The 25,462-nt window shown below is 34.6% G+C and overlaps 1 protein-coding gene across 8 annotated transcripts in view; it reads left to right on the top strand.

Annotated features, from left to right (window-relative positions):
* Positions 1-25,063, top strand: part of Mp (collagen XV/XVIII-type protein multiplexin) — a 754,107-nt gene extending 729,044 nt beyond the window's left edge. For 7 of the 8 annotated variants that reach the window (XM_076407452.1, XM_076407453.1, XM_076407450.1 and 4 more), the window contains one exon: positions 23,697-23,904. In XM_076407452.1, the coding sequence (XP_076263567.1) occupies positions 23,697-23,766 (70 nt within the window). In that variant the 3' untranslated portion in view covers positions 23,767-23,904. Of the gene's footprint in view, positions 1-23,696 lie in introns of all 8 variants that reach the window. The other variant, XR_013006194.1, reaches the window with a different exon arrangement.
* Positions 25,064-25,462: the final 399 nt, after the last annotated feature.

The raw sequence follows: 25,462 nt of genomic DNA, 5'->3' as shown, positions 1-25,462 counted from the left end.
CGGTTTTACGGGCTCGGTTTTAAACCCTCGATTCCACATAAACACTTCCTTCAACATCGTTCCAACCATTTAACAGCAGTTGAGCGATATATTCAAAGACAGGTTCATTATTTATATATAAAAATAAAGGTATCAATTAGTCGTACTAGTATTTCCCAATTTTAACGAAACATACCTTCAGCTTATAACAATCGAGTAAAAGTATCTATTGAAAATTAAGGCAATTTCCTTAATTATACCTTCACCAATTAAAACAAGCGATTGATTGTTTTAATAGCGTTCGATATAATCAAACCTTGATTCGTAAGGAAAATTAAACTCTTTTTACTTCTCACCTATTTTAAGTTAATTCTTCTTTAATGTCGGGCTTTTGTTTCCGACATTAAACGGTGATTTATTCCGAGCGTTAAGTAACGGCCGTCTTTTGCCGAAATTTATTAAAACGTTTATGATTATTTCGCCCAAACAATTAATTAGTATAATTAAATGAAACGCTTCCTGTTTTGGTGAGGTAAGAATGAACGGTCACAATGAATTTATCAAAAGGTATGTTAAAAATAAATGAGAAAAACACCTTATTTGGGGAGGTCGTCGAACTACCCAGATTTATTTAATTAATATTTAATTTATTTAATTTCGTCTTCGTGCTTTTATCTTGTTTTTGATGAGTTTGTCTTGTTTCATTTTATAATTTTATTTTTCTTATTTATCGTATTTTCGTTTGTTGCTATTTTTAATTAGCGCGTGTTGTTTATTTTTTTCTAGATACAGTTTAATGAACCGTGCATTGCTATATTGTCATATTGCAAAGTCACTTTTTCGGGTTTATACTTGTGTAGCCACAGTTTCTCCTCAAACGCCTTACTAAAATATATAAATTACACTCGCTAACTATTTCCTATTCTATCTAACATCCCACTTTCCTTCCTCTCGCTCAAATTCGTCTCTTCTAAAGTACTACTGTAGGAAATGTTCGTCTGGTCGGTCGGTATGTGTGGATGTCGACGCGGTCGTTTATCGGAACAATCACTACTAATTTTGTGGAAGGAATTCCCACGGGGGCAGAAAACACCGGCTGAATAAAAGCTTTTCTATTTCATATGTTAAATACTATATGTGTTCGATGGGAGGATGGACAGAATATTAGGTTAGGTTAAGGAAGTACGGAAGCGCTATGGAAATGGCACTGTTACAAGGGGTAGAAAAAAAGGGAGAGACGTCGTCGTGGTGGACTTTTATAGCCAGGAACCGCATGTTACCAATCCATCAGCGCTGCCAACCTTTGAATTTAATGTAGATGTAATAGTGGTGGTCTAAAGAGTTGTAGCGGTCGCTACATCACTCTCCTCCTAGTGGAGCTGCCGTGGAATGTACCTCCATGTGGTGTAGGTTCCTGAGCACACCCGCAATCACGCAATCAATCGCCCAGAGACGGCTTCTGAGATAGGGATCCAACCTTAGTCAGGAGTTTTTAGGGATCAGCTGCCATCGAAGAAGTAGCAGTACGTAGTTCGTCTTGGGGCGTTCTGATTTGATCTAGAGTACCTATAAGTATGGTACCTTATGTGTCCCATTTCGTATTGCAGAGGTGTTCATACGTTGAGGTTATACATGATGGGCTTCTGTGGTATTCGGCCATCACGCTAGACTTATGAGATAACGTCCTGTAAGTTATTGTGATGGGTTCCTCGCGCTAACCTTCCATGCACGTGTCGAGTGGACCCTGTTGAGCTGGTTTATCCGTTAGGCACTTCGACCACGTCGGGGTCGCCAATTGTAGGAAATGTTCGCCTGGTCGGTCGGAATGTGTGGCTGTCGAAGCGGTCCTTTATCGCAACACCCACTACTAATTTTGTGGAAGAAATTCGCACGGGGGCAGAAAACACCGGCTGAATAAAAACTTGTTTATTTCATCTGTTAAATACTACATGTGTTCGATAGGAGGATGGACGAAAGCGCTATGAAAGTGGTACTGTGACAAGAGATAGAGAAAAGAGAGGGATACGTAGTCGTGGTGGTCTTTTATAGCCGGAAAACTCACGGTACTAATCCACCCACGTTGCCAACCTTTAAAATTAATGTAGATGTAGTCGTAATGTAGTAATAACAGTAGCCGTTAGTGTTAGGCCCGGGACTTTTTACCCCATGTGTCATATTCTATTTAAAAAAATAACAATTAGATAAAAAAACAACACTTTACCCGAACAATGCTTTATTGTTATTTAACTCATTATGATTAAGTGTAGGCATTTGTTGATTTGTGTGAATCTTTTTAATACTAAAAACCATGAGAAATACCTGAGAAATGTTTAGCAATTAATTTTGAGCACTGATGATTATGAGTGAACCAAGAGATATATATATCATCGTTCAATAACAAAATATTATTAAATATAAAGCATTTACCCGACCGCAATACAAACCATATCTAGCCCCAGGCGACTTATGCAATTAAATACAAACAAACAACGACCTCAAAAACGTTTTGCCATAATAGAATCGTACAATTCCAACCGAGAGAAAGAAGCAAAAAGAAAAAGCACTAACATCGCTAACGAACCAAATCTAATTTCAAGAAAATTAACAAACAAAAAAGACAATTCACGGGAGCCGTTCCTGCTGCTGCCGCGCTGGCGTGGGAATAAGGAGCTTTTAAAAAATTTCTATTGAAGCTGAATTTAATAAACCTTTATGGGCCGTGCCCATCGTTTTCCCCCTGCGGCGGTGGCAACATCCTTCTTTGCCGGCGGCACGGAGAAATTAATAATTTTCCGGGCAAGGCTCTTCTTCATTGTGTCAAAATAATTTGTCGCTCTCCTGTTATTTCCTATCTGTAGCGATCAAATTAATAATCGCGTAAGCGGAGTGTGGACGGGAAATTTAACAAAAACGTTGCTGTTAGATGTATATAACATTAATATATCTTTGGAATGTTTTACGCGATAAATATTACTCAAACACGTGTGTCAATAATATCCTTCTTAAGTTATCGACATTCAGACGTAATCAGTGATAAACGATATATTATTATATTAAAGAGTCGCCCTTTTGTTAAGCAGAGCTTCATTGGTTGATTCTACTTCTTTACGATGTTTTCGAACCGAAGCAAAACACTCTTCGAAAAGAAAGGCTGGTTTCTGACAGGAAATGATGTGAGGTTGGTAACCCTTCTCTGGTTGATTTTCTAATTTTCTGATACAGAAGTACAAATTTGTAGCAAGAAGTAAAAGAACCTATGAGAAGACCTCTTGAGATTTCGCATTCGAAACACTTTCACATACTTCTTTGGTAATAACAGGTCAATTAAAAAGTCCCCGGCCTTACACATAGATGGCGCCAGTAGAATTATATAGTGTATAAATTTGACAGCTGTCGGATCATTAATGTGTGAATTATAGCATTTTGAGTGAAGCAATTTCTGTTATTGTGAAAAAATGGATAAAAAGGTATTTCGCGTGTTGATAAAATATTTCTTACGATTTTTTGAAGGTATAATGATTCGGCAGCTGTCAAATTTATACACGCATCTTTTGAGGGTTTGGGGCTAACTAAAAAACATATAGATTTAAGTCTAGTAGCGCCATCTATGTGTCAGGTCGAGGACTTTTCAATTTACCTATTACTGTTAATTTTTTTTTATTACTCCTCGTGAGTCCACAATCTGCCCTATTGGCAATAAGTATTTCTTATATCTATATTATATATACATGGCATGTAGAAAATCACTTCATTAAGCAATCTTCTGTATAAAATATTATCTTAATTAATTAGTTTTATTCTAAACCTTATTCTAAAGTCTACATATGTCCAGTAATCAAATCAGGTGGTGTTAAACGTTTTAGTCTACGCACTTCACTATCACGTTGCATGTTTAGCTGATTAGCGAGTACATTGGGATGTACTCACACTCTTTCGAAGTACTTCACACAAACACGTTAAATTACACCCGTTATAGGTTCTAGAGGAATATCGCGTTGTATCACTTTATTTGAAATATAGTACTGAGCATCAACAATGGCACGCAACACGTTATTTTGGAACCGTTGAATGATGGATATATTTGATTTGCTAGCGGTACCCCATAGTTGGATTCTATATGATCAAATGGGCTTGAGTATAGACTCATACAGCTATACCTTGTTATCTAATGATAACTTGGATTTGCGCCCGATGAGCCAATACATTTGATATAATTTTAGTCCCAGTTATTTCCGTTTACAGAGTATATGCTTCTTCCAGGTTAGGCGTCGATCTAAGTGCATACCAAGATATTTAACATGCTCTGCTTGGGGAGTTGACGATGATTGATATTCACTGCTAGACATGTTCTTCTACGCAGGGTAAACGTATGCGCGTATTATTAATAAGGTATATGCGTGGATTTTGTTTCATTGGCTTTAATGCGCCATGTGTTCAACCATAATTGTATTTGCTCCAGGTGGGTTTGTAGGTTTATTGATGCTGTGACTGGATCTTCATGGGATGCTAAGATTGCTGTATCGTCTGCATATGTTGCCACAGTAGTTATTTTTGTGGTGGGCAGATCAGCCGTATACACAAGATACAGTACTGGACCCAGTACACTACCTTGCGGAACTCCTGAATATATGGGATTTAATTCGGTATGTTCATCGCCTTGATTTAGAATAAAATGTCTATCAGTGAGATACGATTTTAGTAACTGATAGTCCGGATGAGGGAGAAGTTTCTTTAGTTTAACTTGCAAGCCCGTATGCCATACTTTGTCAAAACCCTGAGATACGTCTAGAAAAGCAGCCCAACAATATCTTTTGGCATTTAGGTCAGCGTTTATTTTCTTTACAAGTCTATGCACTTGTTCTATAGTCCCATGCTTATTGACAAACATGAAAGCCAAACTAATGTTCTGGAATAATTTTTCTTTTCTCTATTATATAGTTTAGCTTTTTTAAGTATAATTTCTCGAAAACTTTCTTTCGAGATTATCGGTAATAAACTTATAGGTCGGTAGGAGGTCACATCTTCTGGTATTTTCCTGGTTTAAGAATCATTAATATTTTAGCTACTTTCCAGATTCTAGGGAAGTAATTAATTCGTAGCATAGCATTAAATATAAATGTTAATAGTTTTATACCCTTTTCTGATAGTTCTTTTAAATTTTTGCCAGTAATTAAGTCATAACCAGGAGCTTTTTTAATACTAATCTCCCCCATTGTTGTATTTTTAACTTTTTTAACCGTTAATTTCTCGTGCGGTAAATCCTTTTGAAATGGAGAATATAGAAAGCTAGTCATTTTATTTTCCTCATCTTTATGTAGCTGAGACTGGAAAGGTTTAAAAACATTTTTTAAGTGTTTTGAGAAAATGTCGGCCTTCACTTTATTGCTTCTCGCTCAATTATTTTCGTTTGTTTTAATAGGTGGGTTATGCTGCTGGTATCTCCTAAGCTTTTTTGTTGCTTTCCACAACGAATAGTCTATAGCCTCAGTTGATGTCAAGTTTTCTAGGTATTCTTGAATGCCTTGGTTTTGTTCAATTTGGATTAGTTCTTTCAGCTCTTTTATTCTCTTCAGTCCTTTGCTGTTGCCAATTTCATCGTAACTTTCTTTTTTTTTTGATACATGATATATGTGTATTTGTTGTTGGAAATGTTTCACTGTTAGGAGCCGCGGATTTTTTGTAAGATTTATTGCTGCTATTTCTATATCCATTTCAGTTTGTAACGGTAAGTTTAGAGAGATGTTTCGGTCTAAGTTTTCTCTAAATGAGGGCCAGTTAGTTCTATTAGTGCACAAAGAAGGGGTTTTATCTTTGATGGTAATTTTTGAAGAAATTGTTATTATTATTGGTGAATGATCAGAAGACAGATCGAAACATGATTATGCCTGACATTTTTTTTATTAATATTTGTTGTAATATAAAAATCTATTGTATCTGGTTTTTTATTTCTGTCTGAAGGCCAATATGTTGGTTCTCTAGTAGAGATATGTTGTAAGTTATCTGTCCTTATTGCTTTTAGCAGTTCTCTACCTTTTGAGGTTATTATTCTTGAACCCCACATTAAATGTTTTGCATTTTAATCTCCTCCGGCTATAAATCTATTGCCTAGCATACTGAAGAATTCTTGAAATTGTTCTGCCTTGTTGTTATGTTTGGGTGGGCAATAAATTACAGAAATTGTTAATGGTCCATGGACTTCCTCTATGGTTATACTGGTGGCTTGCAGGTAGTATTTGCGGAATTTTTCTTTTTCGAAATGCTTTATATCATCTCGAATTATTATGGCTGTACCTCCATGTGCTTTATCATTGGGGTGATTTGTATGATAAAATTTATATTTAGGAATTTTCAAATAATGTTTGTCCGTAAAGTGTGTTTCGGAAACCATCATAACGTCAACATTTTGTTCAGTTACTAACATTTTTAGTTCCCTGGCGTGTTGTTGGAGCCCATTGGCATTCCAGACGGCGATTTTGTAGCTATTGGTTTCAGGCATTAGGCAAGTTTGCTGACGACGGTTGTGAGTAGACCAAGCATCGTACTCATTTGATCCATTAGTTTGACCATCATGTTTTCTAATCTAGAGATGCTGCTAGTTTCAGTAGGTTGAGATGTCGTCTCTCGATTTTGTGCTGAACCATTTTCAACCATTTGGGCATAAGTTATGTCAGGTTGACTTGGTCTGGTGGGTAAACTGGTAGGTGTGGATTATTTTTGTTGCTGTTGATGCCTTTTTTCCCTTAAGGCAGGATAGAGTTTCTGTTGTAGTTGCTTGTGAACTATGCAACCTTTATAGTTCGCTGGATGATTTCCGATACAGTTAGCACATTTCACATTTTCATCGCGAACTTTACGAGTACAATCTCCTGTTTTGTGTTCTCCTGCACATTTTACGCATCTATATGATTTGCGACAGTAAGTCCTTGTGCGCTTGACACCTCGTGCATTGTGATATAATTATTTTTATATGTGGTGGTTCGCATTTAATAATATTATTTTCCAATTTGGTGATTTCTTACACCGCCTTATTATTTCCATTAGGTTTTATATCAATATAGAACATAGGCAGAGGTTTTTTGTCGTGCGATGTCGTATATTGCGAACATTTACGACCTCGTGACCTTTTTCAGCTAGTGCTACCTTGATGGTGTTAAAGTCCGTCCCGTGATGTAATCCTTTTAACACGAATTTAAATGTTCTCTCGGATTTTGGCCTGAATGTATGTTATTGGGTATTTCTTCCATCTAATTCTTTTACAAGAACTCTAAAGTGATCCGCTTCGAACAATTGGATCTAATTGTTTCATAGCTCACTGTTTTAATTGTGTAGTTCGTAGTAATGGTTTTCAATAGGTCATGGACGTGTTTTATTACTCCTACCTTATAGACTGTTATTGGTGGTGGGTTGGGAACAACTTTTTCAGGGCTTGGTTGTATATTCTCTTCAATTTCTTCCGACCGGTTGCTAAAGCTGTTTATTGTCTCTATCGGTTTTTGTAACCAATAGTCGCTAATTCTTTTTTGTTTCGTCGCGATTTATTCTTCTGGACTTCTCAATAGTTTTTTGTTAATGACTGTAGTCCATTCTGATGGTGGAGTTTGCGTTATTGCTGATAATTTGTTGGATCCGAACTCCTACTATTAATGAAGTTACAATTGTTAAAGCTGGCGACCCATTTAAACATCGAGTTAAAAGAGAAGATAGATATCAAAACGGTTGAAGCAATTACAATCTATTTAAAGTAATTCAAATTTTCATGTCTAAAACCTTTAAACAAGACAATGTCCCAATGTGTAACAGATGTATTATCTATCCCCTGTATATAAAAGGAGATATAATAATAAGGGCCATATTATCTTAAAGTAATCGTAATAATTAAACATCAAAGTAACCGGTGATCCTCTAAAATTCTTTCGTTTGCCGACAACACTCCAACGAAAGGAAAACAAAATCTTTGGCCGTGTCCCACTTTTATCTTACCCGCCGAAACATCTATGTCCATTTTTTTTTATCTCGGCTCTCTTCAAGACTTCAAAGGACCCAAAGATAATTTAACTCTGTGCTTCTGTCTGGTACTGCCGCCGTTCTGAACAATTAACTTCAAGGTTGGACGGGACGAAGCGCGATCCCGTCCTCAAATTTATGAAGGCAGTTATGATTTTAAGGGCTCGGTTTCGTCCCGAGCATTAATTAGTATAATTTAATAAAGCGGCTGCTTGTTTTTATACGCTCTGCGAACGAACGCTGATAAACAAATTAAGTATGTATTATTTTTTTGGCGGGATCTCTGCAAACAACTTCTCCGAGCGATATTCGAATTTGAAAGCGACGAATAAATTACACTGTGTCACAAATTTGTTTATTCTATAACATTAGATAACACTGTTTTCTTTTTGTTAAATTGTACCTGTTGAGCACTCAAACTTAAACAGATTTTTGTACCGCGTGACATTTCAAAATTACGATAAATTAAAATAGTATAAATAAATAAAGACAATATGAAAATTTTAAATCATACTTATATATTTACTTTATTAATTTTATAAAAAAATACTAATATATTTACAAATAGACAAATAGAAAAACAATCAATAATCAATAAAAAAATAAGCCATATATTCTGAAGAAAAATGGCGATATATTAACTTATCCTCTTGTGAACAGTACAATCCTCTTTCATTATAAACCAGCAATAATCTGCTAACATTTTAGTATTCCGTCTTCCTTGATAATGCTCCTCTATCTGTTTTATATCGTGGTGAAAGCGTTCTCCTAATTCGTCACTCAGCATTTAAATAAAGGGGAAACAATCGAAATGGAATGCAACAAATGTATTTTTAAAGACATTCTGCATCACATCGTTTTTAATTTTTGTAACAAGTGAGTCAGTAAAATCCCGGATATTTTAGCTTTAAAATAACCAAGTCGCTAACTTTTTCGTTGTAAAATTTTCATCAAATTCGCTGTTTGTTTAAGTAGGTTTGTAAGTTTTCTTATTTATGTGTAACTTTTATATGTATGGGTGGAAGAGTCACATTTTCTTGTTGAACAAGAGGTTCATGTTTAACGTTTGATTACTCATTTTATTCTACTTAAAAGGGCCACAATGCTGTTTGAAGTTCGAACGTGTAATCGAACTAGCATGCCAAAGTCGTTCGGTTATCAAACGTTTGCAAAATTCTTCAAAACAGTGATAAGAGGTTATAAACGGCAAACGTTATTTTAATGCTTTGCTTGTTTTAACAAATTTCAAATCGCTGCTTATTATTACTCTGGTTGAAAATTCCGAAGGCAAACAGATCAGATTGCGCCTCTAATCGGTTACTTTGAGCAGGAACGAGATAATAGAGGCCTCTTGAAAGTCAAATTTGTTAGAGAGGTAAGCATTTTTACAAAATGTTTGAAATTTTTTTTTGTTGTATGTCAAAGCCAAACTGAACTAAAACTCAGAGTTGTTAAGGCATCATTGCGACGTTTTGACGTATGTATAAAACTTCTTTGGATAGACTGTAGTGATTATATATGGTTAAGCATACTTTGTATATATATTTCATACTAGCTGACCCGGCAGACTTCGTACTGCCTCAGTCAATCAATAAAAGGCCAAATAATCCGTAATTAATAAAAAAATGCTCGGTATAAATGAATTTTTATTATTATTTTCGATTACACATGATGTTTCATACTTAAAAAACAGAGTTTCCCTGAAATACTGGCTATTTATAAGGCTTCAATTAGATATTTACAGACACACACACATTTATGATACAGTTTGTCAATCAATTTAGAGCTTTCTGATAAACTATATTTTTTGTTTTGTTTTGTGATGCGTAAATAAACGAAGATGACGATTCTCGGACGCGCGAACACGCAAAGTTTGATTGTCCGTGCGCGAAACAAGGAAACTCCAAGTTGATTCCGCAAACTTCCAACGACTGGCCTTGAGATTTATTTATGGTCATCGCTAAGGCCAGACGTACTGGAAATTGTAAACGTTTAAAATCGAATGGTAAATCCGTTGGAATCATCGATATACACGGGATCAAGACATCCTCTCAATGTTTGTTGCCTCAATGACGTTATTCATCATCTTTTTCACAGGCGGTCTTTTTCCATTGCACAGTCGAGGTTGATTAATGTTACGCAGCATGATGCAGTTGTCATCCTACTTTTAACTTCAAATTGTGAGGTAGTAATCCAGGCAATTCCAGTGAATTTAAAAACACCGTGGGATAGTCAACTAGGTGGTCCTGGTTTTTGACCATTTTCTAAATGGACTGCCAAATGGACTAGTGTAGGATGTCTTTCATGGATCGTAAATGAAAAGATACGGAAATTGCTTCGTTGCTACTTACATAGCGACCCATCTGGTGACCCATCTGTCAGCGAAGACGGCCATATCGCTACCTTCGTTAACATATTTACATATGTACTTTGTCGACTTCACAGAATTACAATATTCCACATTGATATGAGTCTCAAAAGCTTTGGATAATATTGGAGAGTATGGCACGATCCAACGATTGTCTATTTCTACATTTTGTACTCTTACCTTCGCAACTACCGATCTCCCATTGTCCGCAACTGATCGCCGACGATACAGTGGGTATCCACCATTTCTCGTTATGGTTTCAGTAATCAGGTCTCTTGGGTATCGCTTGGAACACTTACCGTCAACCATACAGTGTTAATTGTAGTTGAAAACTCCGCAAGGTCCATGTATCATGTGTTTGGTAACTACTGCATGCCATTTTGTGTCAACTGTGGGAAAGTAGACATGAAATTGTCCTGTATAATATGTGTAGCGCCAAATGATGTCATCTAGAAACAGCTGTTATATTTCTGAATGTTGGCCAAGAAGTGGTTAGAATCATTTCCAATCCCAGAAATTAAAGAGCGCAAAGGATCTGGTGGTGGGACCAATTGTGGCAATTTTACTTTGCCTCCAGCGCAATATAATCCAGTAGATTCACCACTGTATTTTAACGCCTTGCAATATTTACAAATTATTTTCATTTTCCCCACTGTTACCGATTTGTCGGCACAATAAACTATTGCCGCATCATAGTGGAATGCAGCTCGTTCCAGGATCACAGGAGCACTGTGTCTGCGGAATCGTTCAATTTCGTTATGTCGTGCTCGCCATTGTTGTATTTGATGTGCACGAACTCGTTGCATTCTAAGCCTATGTACTTCATTGTCAATCTCTAAAGAACGCAATTCTGACACAGCAATACGACTATTTTCTTGATCTATCTCTCTCTGGTCATTAGTGCGATTAGCACGTGAGATAGCTCTTCGCACATTTGATTGACTGCGACGGCCTAAGTTAATGAATAAATGAATCGTTGCATTTATATATATATATATATATATATATATATATATATAATACGAAGGAAAAAACATCATGGTCATCAAAGTTAAATATCGACAAGATAGAAAAGGATGAAGTCTTATTGTTACGTCACAATTTTGTTCAAAAATCGAATTTCCCGACAAATCTGTCTAAATTAAGTCACACGCCCAATAAATATAATGATATGATTCAATTTATATGAAACAAAGTAGTTTGATGTCGGCGCTGCCTTACCCTCGTAATAGTTTCTGGTTTGTAGTTTCTTCATACATTCTCTGGAGGACTGAAGTAGTTTTCCGTTGACCGCCTTAGAGCCTCCGAAACCATATTTTGACCCTACCGAACAATCTCCCGGGTATACACGGACCGACCGTCGAAAGAAGAAGGGATTTAAACTTCGCTGTACATTTTACCATCGAGTAATTCTATTGTCGGGTATCACGGACGTGATAGATAGTTCTTATGCTCGGCTCGAATGCATTTCTGTGGAAATTAACTAGTTTTGAAACTTTTGAACATCGAAACTGCGGATCGGTCGCATTAACATTCAGTTTGTATGAGCCACGAAATGCAAAGCTAATATTTAATTCTGTTTCCGGTTTTCTGACATATTGGTGCCGATCCTCGTTATAGAATAATGTATTTTAGTTTAATCTACTTTAGAAATAATCAACTAATGATATTTATATCACCTACATAAAGATTCATATTAGTTAAAATCAATACTTTATAAGGCCAGCAGTTGGCTTGTTACATCGCCTCTTTGTTCACCACTACCCCAATTTTCCCCCTTGGGTCTTCATTACCCAATTCATAAACACATCTTTATGTCAATTTTCTAAAAGAAAAGAAAAGTTCTGCTGCCATTTTGATTGGCTAGAACATTGCTCAAAGAAAAGATAAGTAAGTTTGGTTTTCATAAAATGTTTATTTCGTCTTTACATTTTTTTTTCGTTATAATTTAAAAAATATATCGGCTAAATGGTAACCGCCATTCGCTATGCAACTTTCGGCTCTTTTTAAGGCATTTTTCATGACATCCTGCAACATCTGAGATTGAATTTCTTCAATGTCGTGACGAATATTGTCTTTAAGATGTTGAATCGTTTGGAGCTTATTCATATAAACTTTTGATTGTAAAAAAGCGCATAAAAAAAATTCTGGTGCTGTTAAATCCGGAGATGACTGTCCATTCTAAATCGCCACTTCGCGCCTTGCATTTCCTTTTCAGTCATAAGAAAATTTCAAATCATGTCTTAGTACCGTTTAGCTGTAACAGTAACTGCAAAGCCGTGGACATATTCAAAAAAATAGACACCAGTGATGTTTCCAGCATGAATAACATACCATACAGTTGTTTTTAGTGGATGCAATGATGTTTCATGAACTAATTGAGGATACTGTGTTCCCAAAACCAACTCTTCTGTTTATTGACGTGGCCACTGAGAAGAAAATAGGCCTCGTCACTCATTATCAATTTAGACTAAAAAATCTTCAGTTTCACCAGACAGCTTTAGGATTGCATTACTGTACCCAACTCGTTGATCAGGATCTCTCGGTAGCAACTTTTGGACTAATTGAATTTTGTACGGAAACATTTTAAAATAAGTTTTCAAAATTCGCCTTAAACTGCGTGCAGGAATGTGTAACTGGTAACCACGTCTCTGAATTGATATTTCTGGAGACTCTGCAACACTATCGCGCACCAGGGCCACATTTTCAGCGTTACGAGACGTCCGTTATGTTCCAGAACAAGGCCTGTCTGCTGTCGTACCGTGCTGTCGAAAATTCGCATATAAACGATAAATTGTGGGTTTGTGAGGCACTGAAAGATTAGGATATTTTTGACGCAATTTCCGCTGAGTCAATATTGTCAATAAATACTGTTACTATTTCTGCTCGTTCTTTTGGCGTATATTTATCCGTAATAAAATTTGGACGTCTACACTACACAACGGTTAAAGCGAAACTGATAAATATCACATAACCAAGTTGGCGTGCAATCAAAATGGTAGCGGGACTTTTGCCCCACCTGTTATATACCGATGACTCTAAATTTGGCAGCGGGCTTGGTAGTGTTTTTGTGATGGACAACCGTTCATTCCATGTCTAGCTCCCTGAACAGGGTTTAGTACTGACCCCTGAACTATTCGCGATATTCAAAGTTTTATCCTACATCACAACACAATCCTTCAAGGAATGGCTAATACTCCAGAAATGCTCTCGATTGTTTTCTGGAAGTTCAACTATCTTAAAGGTTCATCTTAGAGGTTATCTTAGAGGTTCACCTATCCTCTATCTTAATGGCTTTAATACAAGTTTACTGTGGATCCCTTCTCACGTTGGTACACCGAGAAAAGGGCGCGCAGATACATCCTCTCCCCTCCCAATCACAAATATTTGTACCCATACTGACCTTATCCCAATCGTTTCTTGTTTCAACAAGAACGAGTTACAACACCGTTGCGCCCAGGAAGCCAACCGCAACTCTTTGAAGTTAAAGCTGTTACAAATTTTTTCTCCTCTCTTCGCGTTCCTTCCCTTCGTCACCATGCCGTAGCTCTGAATCGACTTGAGATTGTGCCACTGTCGTTTCTCGCACGGTCACTTGATGACTTCGAGCCCGCGTGCTCGCTGTGAGTTTTGTCACCATGCCGGTATTTCAGTCTACCACATGCTGAACAGTTGCACACGGCTCACCCAGATTAGAGCTATGTATGGGCTACAAAATCTTAGAAATGTTTTAACAGAAGAAAAGACAGATAGACAGGTTATCTAAAAATAGTTTTTGTTGTTTAATTTGTTTTTTTTTTATATTATTACTCTTGGTCCTATGACTAAGTCTAATTCTAATTCTTATGATTATGTTATATATATGACATCTAAAAATTCACATTATTAAGTGATCTGTTTATAATATTATCTTAATGAGTTAGTCCCATTCTAAATTCTATTCTAAAGTCTATATATATTTTATAAGTAGATCGGATGGTGTTAAACATTTTAGCATACGCATTTCATCATATCAACTATCACATTTAGCTATTTCGGGAGCACAATGCGGTGCACTAAAACACTTTTTTAAAGTACTATTACAAGATATTTAGAATCTTCAACTTGGGGAAGTTAAACAAGATTGATAATCACTGGCGGGCTCGTTCTTCTACGCAGAGTGAATGTTACATGGGTAGATTTTGTTTAATTTGCTTTAAAACGTCATGTCTTCAGTCGTATTCAACAGTTGTTTTTTTATCAAGGTATCTCTGGAAGTGCTGTTATTGGATCTTTGTGAAAAGGCTGCATCGTCTGTATATCTTTCAACAGAAGTAATTGTAGTCGGTAGATCGGCTGTATATAGGAAATACACTATCGGGTCTAGTACACTAAATTATTATATGTGAGATAAGATTTTAGTAACTGAAAATGTGGATGAACGTGTTGAACGAACGAACGTGTTACAAGTTTAACTTGTAACATAGATCTAAAGAACTGAAATAATAGATATTATTCTTGTTCTTAATCTAAAAAGTACGATTCCACTAAACCCAGTATTCTCCACATTTACCCTACGAAAATCCCTTAGAATCCCCGAACTATTCAATTGACATTAAACCAACGTATATCCGATTAGGTTTTCGATATCTCTTTATATGGCAAACGGCTTTGTTCCGCTTCCTCGACGTCCGTTGTTTCTTTTGGCGTCCTCTCGGGGACCAAAGTAGTTTGACGCCGGCCAGTTTAAATCCTACACGGAACCGAGGAAACCGCATTTCATCCCCGTTTAATCATCCCCCTAGTATTCCGCAGACCATCGGCGGAAAAAGAAAAGAAATTTAAACTTCGGTATACATTCCGCCGGCGGATAATTCTATTGTCGGGCCAGTAGGAGCGCGATAGATCGTTTTTACGGTCGCCTCCCGATGAAAAATTAACTGGATTTTAAAGTTTAACCCGTCGAAAAGGTTAAGGGCGACGTTAAACTCGAGTTGCCGTCGTGTTCTTTGGGATATTAAACGATTCAAAGTCGCTTTTTTATATTTCACGCCCTTTTAATTGACAATAAAAATCGTTTAATCGCCATTTAACGTTTTATGTCGGCGTAAAAGTAGCGATTTTTTGCCGAGAACGCTTCTGATAAATAGCGGAATGGCCGAGTCGTAATAATAACAAAAACATCTCTGACAAATTTAAAGCCGATGAGATGATGGCGCCCTCTATTGTTGATTTTCGGATTCAGGAAACAATAAGCATTAATTTTTTATTACTCGATAACTTCGTATCATCTATAGTCCGTTCAATATAACAGTGAACTCACTTCATCTAAATTGATGACGTCTAAATGTCGCAATGTTGCCGCATCAACTCTCAGTTTTAGTTCAACTTGGCTTTGACATACAACTACATACTACATAGAATCTAAATCAAAAGATTAAACTAAAATACCGTTATCAAATATAATGTATTTTAACATTATAGTAAATCTAATAGCAGGTTAATTGAAAAGTCCCCGACCTACCATAGTAAAACACATTTTTTTGCCAAAATTAGTTTTTTTATTCAACATAATTTCCATCAAGGCTGATACACTGATTATAGCGACCCTCTTCGATACCATTTTTGTAGTAGGATTTCTCCTTTGCTTCAAAATATGCCTCAATTTCGTCGATCACATCTTCATTCGACGAAAATTTCTTTCCAGCAACCATAATTTTGAGATCTGAGAACAGGAAATAGTCGCTGGGCGACAGATCTGGAGAATACGGTGGATGAGGAAGCATTTCGAAGCCCAATTCATGGATTCTTGACACGGTGCATTGTCTTGGTGAAACAGCACTTTCTTTTCTTTCAAATGCGGCTGACTTTTCAGCGATTTCGTCCTTCAAACGGTCCAATAACGCTATGTAATAGTCGTTGTTGATGGTCCTTCCCTTTTCAAGATAGTCAATGAAAGTTATTCCATGCGCATCCCAAGATATAGACACCATAACCTTGCCAGCTGACTGTTGCGTTTACTCACGCTTTGGAGCGAGTTCATCGTTTGCAGTCCACTCAAATGACTGTCGATTGGACTTCGGAGTGAAATGATGAAACAATGTTTCATCCATTGTCACATATCGATGCAAAAACTCGGGTTTATTACGCTTGATCATCTTCAAACACTGCTCCGAATCGTCATCTCGTCGTTGTTTTTGTTCAAAAGTGAGTTCGCGCGGCACCCACTTTGCACAGAGCTTTTTCATACACAAATATTCGTGAATGATATGATGTACATGTTCAGTTGATATCTATAGAGTGTCTGCTATTTTATTCAATATCAATTTAAGGTAATTCAAAAACATTTTGTGCATTTTTTAAATGTTTTCGTCGGTAACAGCCTCTTTTGGACGTCCACTGTGTTTACCGTCTTCGGTGTTCATTTCACCACGTCTAAACTTAGCATACCAATCCTTGATGGTTAATTTCCTGAGACAGTGTCCGGAAACTCGGCATCAAACCAAGTTTTTGCTTCAACTATATTTTTTCCCTTCAAAAAGCAATATTTTATCAACACGTGAAATTTATACACGCATCCTTTGAGGGTTAGATCTAACTAAAAACATATGGATTTAATTCTAGTTATGTTTTAATTTGTTATGTTACTGCCTACATAAATCTTTCTTGATGAAACTAGATTTAATCACGACATTCTCCTTAATTCATTTGCCATATCTGCAAAACAGTTATTATTCTTTCTCTCCTCAAACATTTTAAGCAAATTCTCATGGTATATTCTGAACAATTATGAACATATTTGTGCGCATAAATCTTTTCCACTCTAGAGTAAGATTTCCTACAATTCTTGAAATTTCCATCATTGAATCATAATATATATTCAGTAAGTTTCATTCAAGTAAATAAGAAAGCTGTCAATTTCCAATCTATTTAACATTTCTTCGCATTTCTATAATTTGTCAACTTCTTCTTCGATGTATTTAATCGAGTCCATCCAAACCTAAGGTATTATTAATCATTCGTGTTTCCAACATTTTTTTTGTTTTTTTTATAACATCTTTATTACATATGCTTAGTACAATCTTAATTATAAATTAATTTACTACTACATTTCATTTGTACTTTGATTAATTCACAAGGAAGACTAGTGCAAGAGAAATACATCAATATGTATTCCTCAATTATAAAATTATAATAACTTAATGTAAAGGTATACACTTAATATAAGTTCATATGGTTTGGTTCGCTTCAATCTTCTCATATCCCACGCGTTGTCCTTAGTTGTATTGCTTCCACGTTAGTATGATTTAGTAATCATCTTTCGTGTTTTAAGGCGATATCTCGGATAACTTCGCAAATCCATTTGATTTCCAGGTCATTGTGCAGTTCTTCGTTGGTTACGTAGCAAGAGGCATTAGTAATTAATCGAGGAATTTTGTTTTGACAGCGTTGGATGACTAGTTGATTTGAATTTTAGTGCAGCCCTATATTTACATCCCATAGGTCCAAATTGGCTTTATGATTGTTTAATAAATCGATCCATTTGATTTTAGATCAAATTGATCTTCCGACTAATATTTATTTTGGTTCTAATGTGTTTTGATTTTTGTCTCACATAATGTTTCCAATTTAGTCTTCCGTCAAGATGGATGCCGAGGTATTTAGCTGATTCTGATTGAGGAATCGGGCATCCATTGAGTGATTTAATTAAGTTTTTATTATTTCGCCGCAATGCAAAATTTGTGCCATTTGTACTTTTTCTACTGCCCTAGGCAAAGATATATCGTTTGCCATAATAATTGTGTCGTCAGCAAAAGTTCCAAGTAGTGTTTCTTTTGTTGTTGGGGTTTTCCAACATGAAGAACAATTATCTCAAATGAGTTATTAATAATTCTTATGACTAATAAAACCTAATCAATTATTATTCCATTATATACTTTTTTCCATCAACATTTGTTATCCTAACACTATTTTTATTATCATCTTGCGATGACTGATATATTAGTCCCATTCTGAAATATTTAAAAATTTATTCCAATATCTGAAAGTTCGATTAGATCTCCTTGTGAGTTATCTTTACACCTAGCTATCTATGGATTCTTTCCAGATAAAGTTTCTTCTGAAATAATTGTATTAAATTTTGTTTATATTGAAAGAACTACTCACTCACTACTCACTCATGTATAAAAAGACATTTGTAAAACTTAAAATGAGTAAATTTGTTAAAGAAGTAATCCAATTTTAATTGATTGTGTAGGTTTGAAGATAAACTTTTATTTCACTTAAACAATTTTATTTCAAAAATAAGCAATGGTGACATATTGGATTCGTAATAATACCGCCGATGTGTTCCTATTTCAATAAAAAGTTAAAAATACTAGTACATACTTCCCACTACTTGAAAGCAAACACTTGAAAAGGATTATATGATGGAATTATCAGCGGCGTACCAATGATGCGCACTATGGAGAACTTTAGATCCTCGATTTTCAGATAATTTTACACCTTAACCTAGGAATTACTAGTCCATTTATATTTTAGCGTAAATAGACTTTATGGTTCACTGGTTTATTTGATCTTGGGAAGTTGGAAGTCTGACTAACCACTACAGCTCTTTGATTTTGAATCTGATCTTTTTTCTAATCTCTTTTTTTTTGTCTAATATGATGTGTTTTTGTTTTTAAACCTAGTAGTTGCTAGTATTATAAAAAACAATACAACACTAAGTTCAAAAATTAACCAATAGGCCTTTCTTTAAACAATTCTCCCAACAATAAACTACATCGAAAAAAAATCAAGTGGGGCAGTGTAATTTTGACATCACCAAACTTCCACATCCCGAAATTGTTGCGATAACTCCCAGGGGCAATATATATTTCTTATTCCGTCTGTAAATAATTAAAGACCGTCCAAAATCCCCCGAACTACTATTTTATTCATCACGTCGACTACAAAGTTTCCTCGCCTATCAGGACCGAAGGCCTGAGAGAAAAAAGTCCGTCGAAATAAAAAAAATAAAACGTTCATTTATTTAAATAAACTTTCTGCGACACTAATTAGTGGGGGGGAACTTTCGGACGGGACCGGCTGTTGCTCACGGCAGTTGAGGCTGATCCCGCGAGGGGTCGCGCGAATTAGCAGGTAGTTCGGCACGCAACTTGCGTGAAATACTGAGTTCATTACTGGCGGCGGAAAAAGTGAGGGCGAAGAAAAAGTTTCGAGGCAAGTTATAAACGCAGACATTACGGACGGTGGCGACTGGTCGAAGGAGAGGTCGTAAGTTGGCGGGGAAGTTTTTTTTTTCGGGAGGCCGAGGAATTGGTGTCGAAATGGTTGGGTCCTTTGTGAGGATATTAAATTTGAGCTCATTAACAAAGTATGCTGCTCGCTGTTATTTTCATCAAAACACGTGAGTCTTACATTCACATAAGTAGTGAAACTCAGATATTAAACGGGATTAATGTTGTTGATCCACTACTGATGATCTGTATATATTTTGCGATCTATAAAACATAAAGTTTGTGAAGCGATGGATATTAGAAATATTGATCTTATTTAACAGGTGTACAGGAAAGTTATTACCTGTTCTTTTAACAGACGTCACCAGGCTTAAGCATGCAATGTTATGATTTGACTTATATCTCATTTTATTCTACTCAAAAAGTAATATATAGAGTGTTAACTTAATACAAATAATTTCTGAATTGTTTTGCTTGGTCTCAGCAGGAAGACGTTGAGAACGTCATTTCGCTGAATTTCGTTGGTTATTTTAAATTACCATTACAGGCACCTGTAATGAAAATATTTTATAACGGGAGCATTTCATTGGTCGACGATTTCATACGTATTACGTGACTAACCCCTGACGTCACATTATACTGATCAATTAAATTTTAAATAAAACCATTTATTAATATAAAATTCTGTATAAATACAAATATTATATAATATCAAAAAGCAAAACATAAGAATATATATATATATATATATATATATATATATATATATATCATATATATAATAATTATATAGATATAAATATATATACATATATATATATATATATATATATATATATATATATATATATATAATTATATAAAAATAATTAAATGTGGATATAAAAATGGCTGCAATCTAATTGAAAACATAACATATCGCGTGGGAAACATAATCAAAATTGTCTATAGCTCTTTTTCCCTTTTTTATATATTTTAGTGCTATCAATTCAAATAAGATGTATTAAAGTTTATTAAGTATCTTATTGTTCCCTCATACTGAAAGCAAAGCAGCACAGCTGAAAGTCTGTGTCTGTTAATATTTTACCTACTTGTTCAACACAAAAATGATTGAGGCAAGTTATTATTACTTTGACAATGATATTGCGAAAATTATGGAATGGATAATTAAAACAGTTAAATCATATGGTATACGTCAGAATGGAGAAAACATTCCAAAAAAGTAATACTTTGAAGAACAGCAACAGAAAATTAAAACATATGATATATTTCAAAATTACTTATGTGCTCTTATTATGGTAAAATTGAGGAGTTAAAAAGACAGCTTAAGCATCTATTAACAATATAATAAAACAAGCATTGTAATCTCTTGTTTATAAAATCAAGCTCACCTTGTTGGTTTGCAAATTGTATTATACTATTTTGTATTAATGTATTTTATTAACATCCTTGTTGAAAAAGTTATCTCGGTTAAGGAGCCTTAAGCCAAAACATTAATTATAAGTATCTTGACCAATATACATCTGTTTTAAGTAAATGAACCCCTTCAAAATAATTAAGTTTTAAATTGATGGAACTTCACAAACAACTTTTTAAAGAGTAGCAAAAACTTTTCGTGTAGTATAATTACATTTACCTTCAATGTAATTTTACCATTGGCTCATTTGGACACATTTTGGATTTAGAGTGTGTGTAATATGTTCATAATTTCTTCTGTTGTATTGCTGTAAATAATAATATATATGAACCCAAATGCTTTAAATAAATAATTGTATACGTACTAGGTAAAAGCAATGCTAAGTCACACAAATCCTTAATCTTGCTAACTTGGGGTGTTTCTTCCAAGGAAAACTACGTCCGCATATACACTGGATACACAACACTTTTGAGAATGAAGATACACTAAAATCAAATAATAGTAATTATATTTAAGATACAAGAATGCTAATCGTACTTTATATCAGACACACAACAATGTCGTCATAAACAAACAGACACAAACAATCGCGTTACAGAAATGAACCAATTAAATGCCTTCGTAGGCCAATTCAAATGAACCGATCAAAAAAGTGGTCTCAGATCCACCATTGAATGGACCACGCAAAACATTTCCTCGGTTTCGCCTATTTAAGTTTAACCTCTATATTTACACTATGATTCTACTAACATCAGCCTCAAATCTATAAATGTTAAAATTTCCGAAAGCAACGCCGTCATAGATTTATAACTTTTTGTCAAATTTCGTGACTGAAAACGTGCCTTGTGGCTCGTTTGAAAAGTTTGAAGATTCGAAACTGCAAGAGTTATTGGATGAAGACCCAACCCAAACTGAAAAACTATTGGCATAAGCGTTAAATGTGACCCAAGAAACGATAAGTAAAAGATGGGAAGATGGATCAACTGAATGACAGACACATGGAAAATCGAAAAATCAACTGTAAAATTCTGCTTCAAAGATACGATTATAAGTTATTTCTATATCGAACAGTGACGAGTGATGAAAAGTGGATTTAATTTGAAAACTCTGACCGCAAGAAATAGACGACAGTAAAAAACCTACACATCCATGCCAACCATACAAGATTCGATTGGCTAGAACTGCACATGCGCACTTGTTCTAATCTAGCCTGAGAGTTTTCACAATTACGCGTCCTTTTCTAAATACCCCTTGTTATTTACCACAGTTGTGATTAGAAGTCACTTTTAGGTTAATTTTGTATTTACATTTTGTTGAGGCAATATAATTATTTCATAGGCAAAGTTTGTGGCAGATAATGCGAAAATAAGTGTATAAGGTGTGAATTATTAGTAAAATATTATCGTTATATATCACCAATTTTGTAGATTGCTATGGAACAAAGGGTATATTTTTATGTTAAATAATATGGAATTATTTTCATATTATTGTGTGTATTAATATGATTATTGGTTTGTTTTGAAATGTTTTCTGTCTATTTGTTATTATACTTATATCTTTCTGATTTTACAGATATTTTAAAAGATATTTCGAATCCATACAAATATAGCAATAGAATCTTGTACAATGTATTGAAAGCAAATAAACTAAGAAGGAATGCTAACGTGTCAGTTACAAAACTATTAGATCCTTTAGATGATCTGATAGATTTGTTAATTTGAAAAAGGATTTTGAACATTGAAAGACCAAAGGCTAGTATTTATCAGAATCGTATAATTATTAGGGCTCATAAGAGAGCAGAACGTAACAAAAAAAGTATAAAATCCATACGGTTCAATATACAACAAAATATACAATGTAAATATCAATCAAATCTGCGAGAATAGTTGTAGAACTTTGTATTGTAGAGTATGTAAGATTTGTGTGCTTAGGTAACATATATCTGTAACTGTCCAGAATATACGAAAAAGAATACTCTGTGTAAGCATGTACATTTGGTACGTAGGCACAAAAAGAGAAGGGGCACTAATTCTTTTGCAGATATTGTAGCTAGTTCTCGAGGAGAGAAGACACCGATTAAATTGCAAGACAAGAAATTAGAAAAATCATACCAAAAAAACACACAGTGAGAAGCAGGGGAAGCAAATAAGAAAAATGGCATCGATAACAGAATAGACCATATATCTACAGATTCGAAATCAGTCAATTAATAAGTTTTTTTTTATTTGCAAGTTTTTCTTTTATAATCCGGAAGGAAAATAGGCGCAACAGCGTTGGCTATCCTAGAAATTACTGCGAAACCTCCTGAAGGAAGTGTAGACAAGGAGTACTACCCTCATCAATGTGTCGTAGTCATATTTTTGTTGTTCATTTAAAAGGATGTTTCTTCGAATGATTTCTCTCAATACCTCGAAATCATATCGAGTTTCGCTTTTGATTAAATCCATTGTGCATTGGACGATGTCTTTACAAATTTTATTAATCCTTTGTTGATGTCCATCAAGCATATGTTCTCCATTAAAAGTGGTATTTCATTATGAAAACTAACAATATTGTTCATCAAAACGCATTACAAATTAAACACTATGTCTTTTTTAAATTATTTATTCCAATTCAATATGTTAGATGTTTTGATAAAAGTAAATACGACTTTGTAACATATTTTTAAAACATTAATCTTAACTAATTTCAATATATTTATGTGTTTCAGAAATCACCTAGATGTCGATGACCTGCTCTCACAGGAAGATTACGAGAAACTACTTAATTCCATATTTTAAGTTAACCACATAAAACATTGGCCTAAGTCATATTGTTTATATTCCTCAATCCATCCATCGGTGTTTCATCATTTATCATACTTAGTTGCATTTGAAACTACCTAGACACATCAAAGATCTATTGTTAAACACCACAAAGTTGAAAACACCAAACAAAATACTGTCCGATTACATATTCAGAGATGTTTAAAACCAAAGTTTGTATGAAATATTATTAATCTATTTATCAATGGGTCTTTCGTGTCTTTTAAAAAACGCCATAGGAAATATTTAAGATAATAATTAAGTAGTTAATTGGTGTCAAGATAATAATATTTTGACTGTCTATAACCAAATAGTTGTAAATAAGCGTTTAATTTTAATTTTAACATATCCAAACAACGTTTGTTGCTTGATAACTCTTAGATTGTAAGCTCGACATATCCGCATCGGTTTCACTTTTAAAAATTACGCCATAGATTTCCAAAAATAAAATGTATCTATGATCCTTATTACATATCTGTGTATATACTAACGAACCTGCTAAAAAAAGGAAGTGTCTCTCTTAAAACGGCATTGAATAGAGTTTATGAGCTGTGTAATATAAAACATCTTCTATTTCATTTTTACGCTTTTATATTTTAAGATTTATCATCAGTTTATAACAAACTGTTAAGGCTAAAAGAAGTTTATAGTACGTTGCTCGTTCGAGAATTCTGCCATCTCTCGCCTTAACTTGTCACTTTCGTACTGTATCAATGCGGATAAAACAGAGAACTCTAATGAATTGTACATATTAAATATGCGGTTCGACGTGAAGATGGCGCAACCAGTCAAAAATGCGGATGCTAAATACTCTATAAAAATAGTAAAGATGTTTTCTGCTTATTTTGAATGCTAACTATTTACGTTGGTCTTTTTTAAATAAATTTTTACCTTTTGTATTTGTAATATATATATACACATCAAACAACACGCTAGCATTATAACCATACTTAGTGGAATATATCATAAAATATATTAAATTATTGTTAGTTAGGTAAACTATTTTATATTATTCTTATCTTTTGATATTTATGTATGAATGTATTACTAAAAATAAATAGTACCGTGATTCAAGAGATATAATCGATAACGAAATCCTAATAAATTAACGTCGTTTAAATGAAAATATGATGGATAAGGTCACTATTTATTTCCAAGTAAATCAAGACGATGTTAAGGAATTATTTTGTAGAATAATGAATGAATCGCAATTGTATGTACGTATACTACTGGACAACATCATATGTGGAAATAATAAAGGAAATAAAAGCAATGTGTTGTTATTTGAATCTAATAGAACAATTATCACACTTATAGCTGAAAAAGACGATTTTGCCACAGAACCTATGGAAATTCGTTTTACCTGTCACTCAACTATTTCAATCAATGATTGGGCACTGATTGTAATCTCAAGTAGTCATGATTGTAATATTTTCTCTTTTCTATACACATAATCTTAGAGAAGCAAAAGCACTACAGCTTCAGCTTTTTATTTTCCACTTTCTTTTTCTGTATTACTGATTACTAGTACTTCAACTCTTTCACTTGCTCTAGGTGGCTACCAGTGATATTTAAAGCAGCCATCAATCGATCAATTGTCATTACTTTAATATTTTGTTCTAAAAATAATAAAAATCCTGCTTGTCAGCCTCGACAAAAGATGGACCCTGTC

The sequence above is a fragment of the Rhynchophorus ferrugineus genome, unplaced genomic scaffold, assembly GCF_030347505.1.
Source record: "Rhynchophorus ferrugineus isolate W39M unplaced genomic scaffold, kcgeb_rfMv2 rfM6, whole genome shotgun sequence".
Taxonomy (NCBI): domain Eukaryota; kingdom Metazoa; phylum Arthropoda; class Insecta; order Coleoptera; family Curculionidae; genus Rhynchophorus; species Rhynchophorus ferrugineus.
The sequence above is the reverse complement of the archived record's forward strand: the minus strand, read 5'-3'. Positions and strand labels throughout refer to the sequence as shown.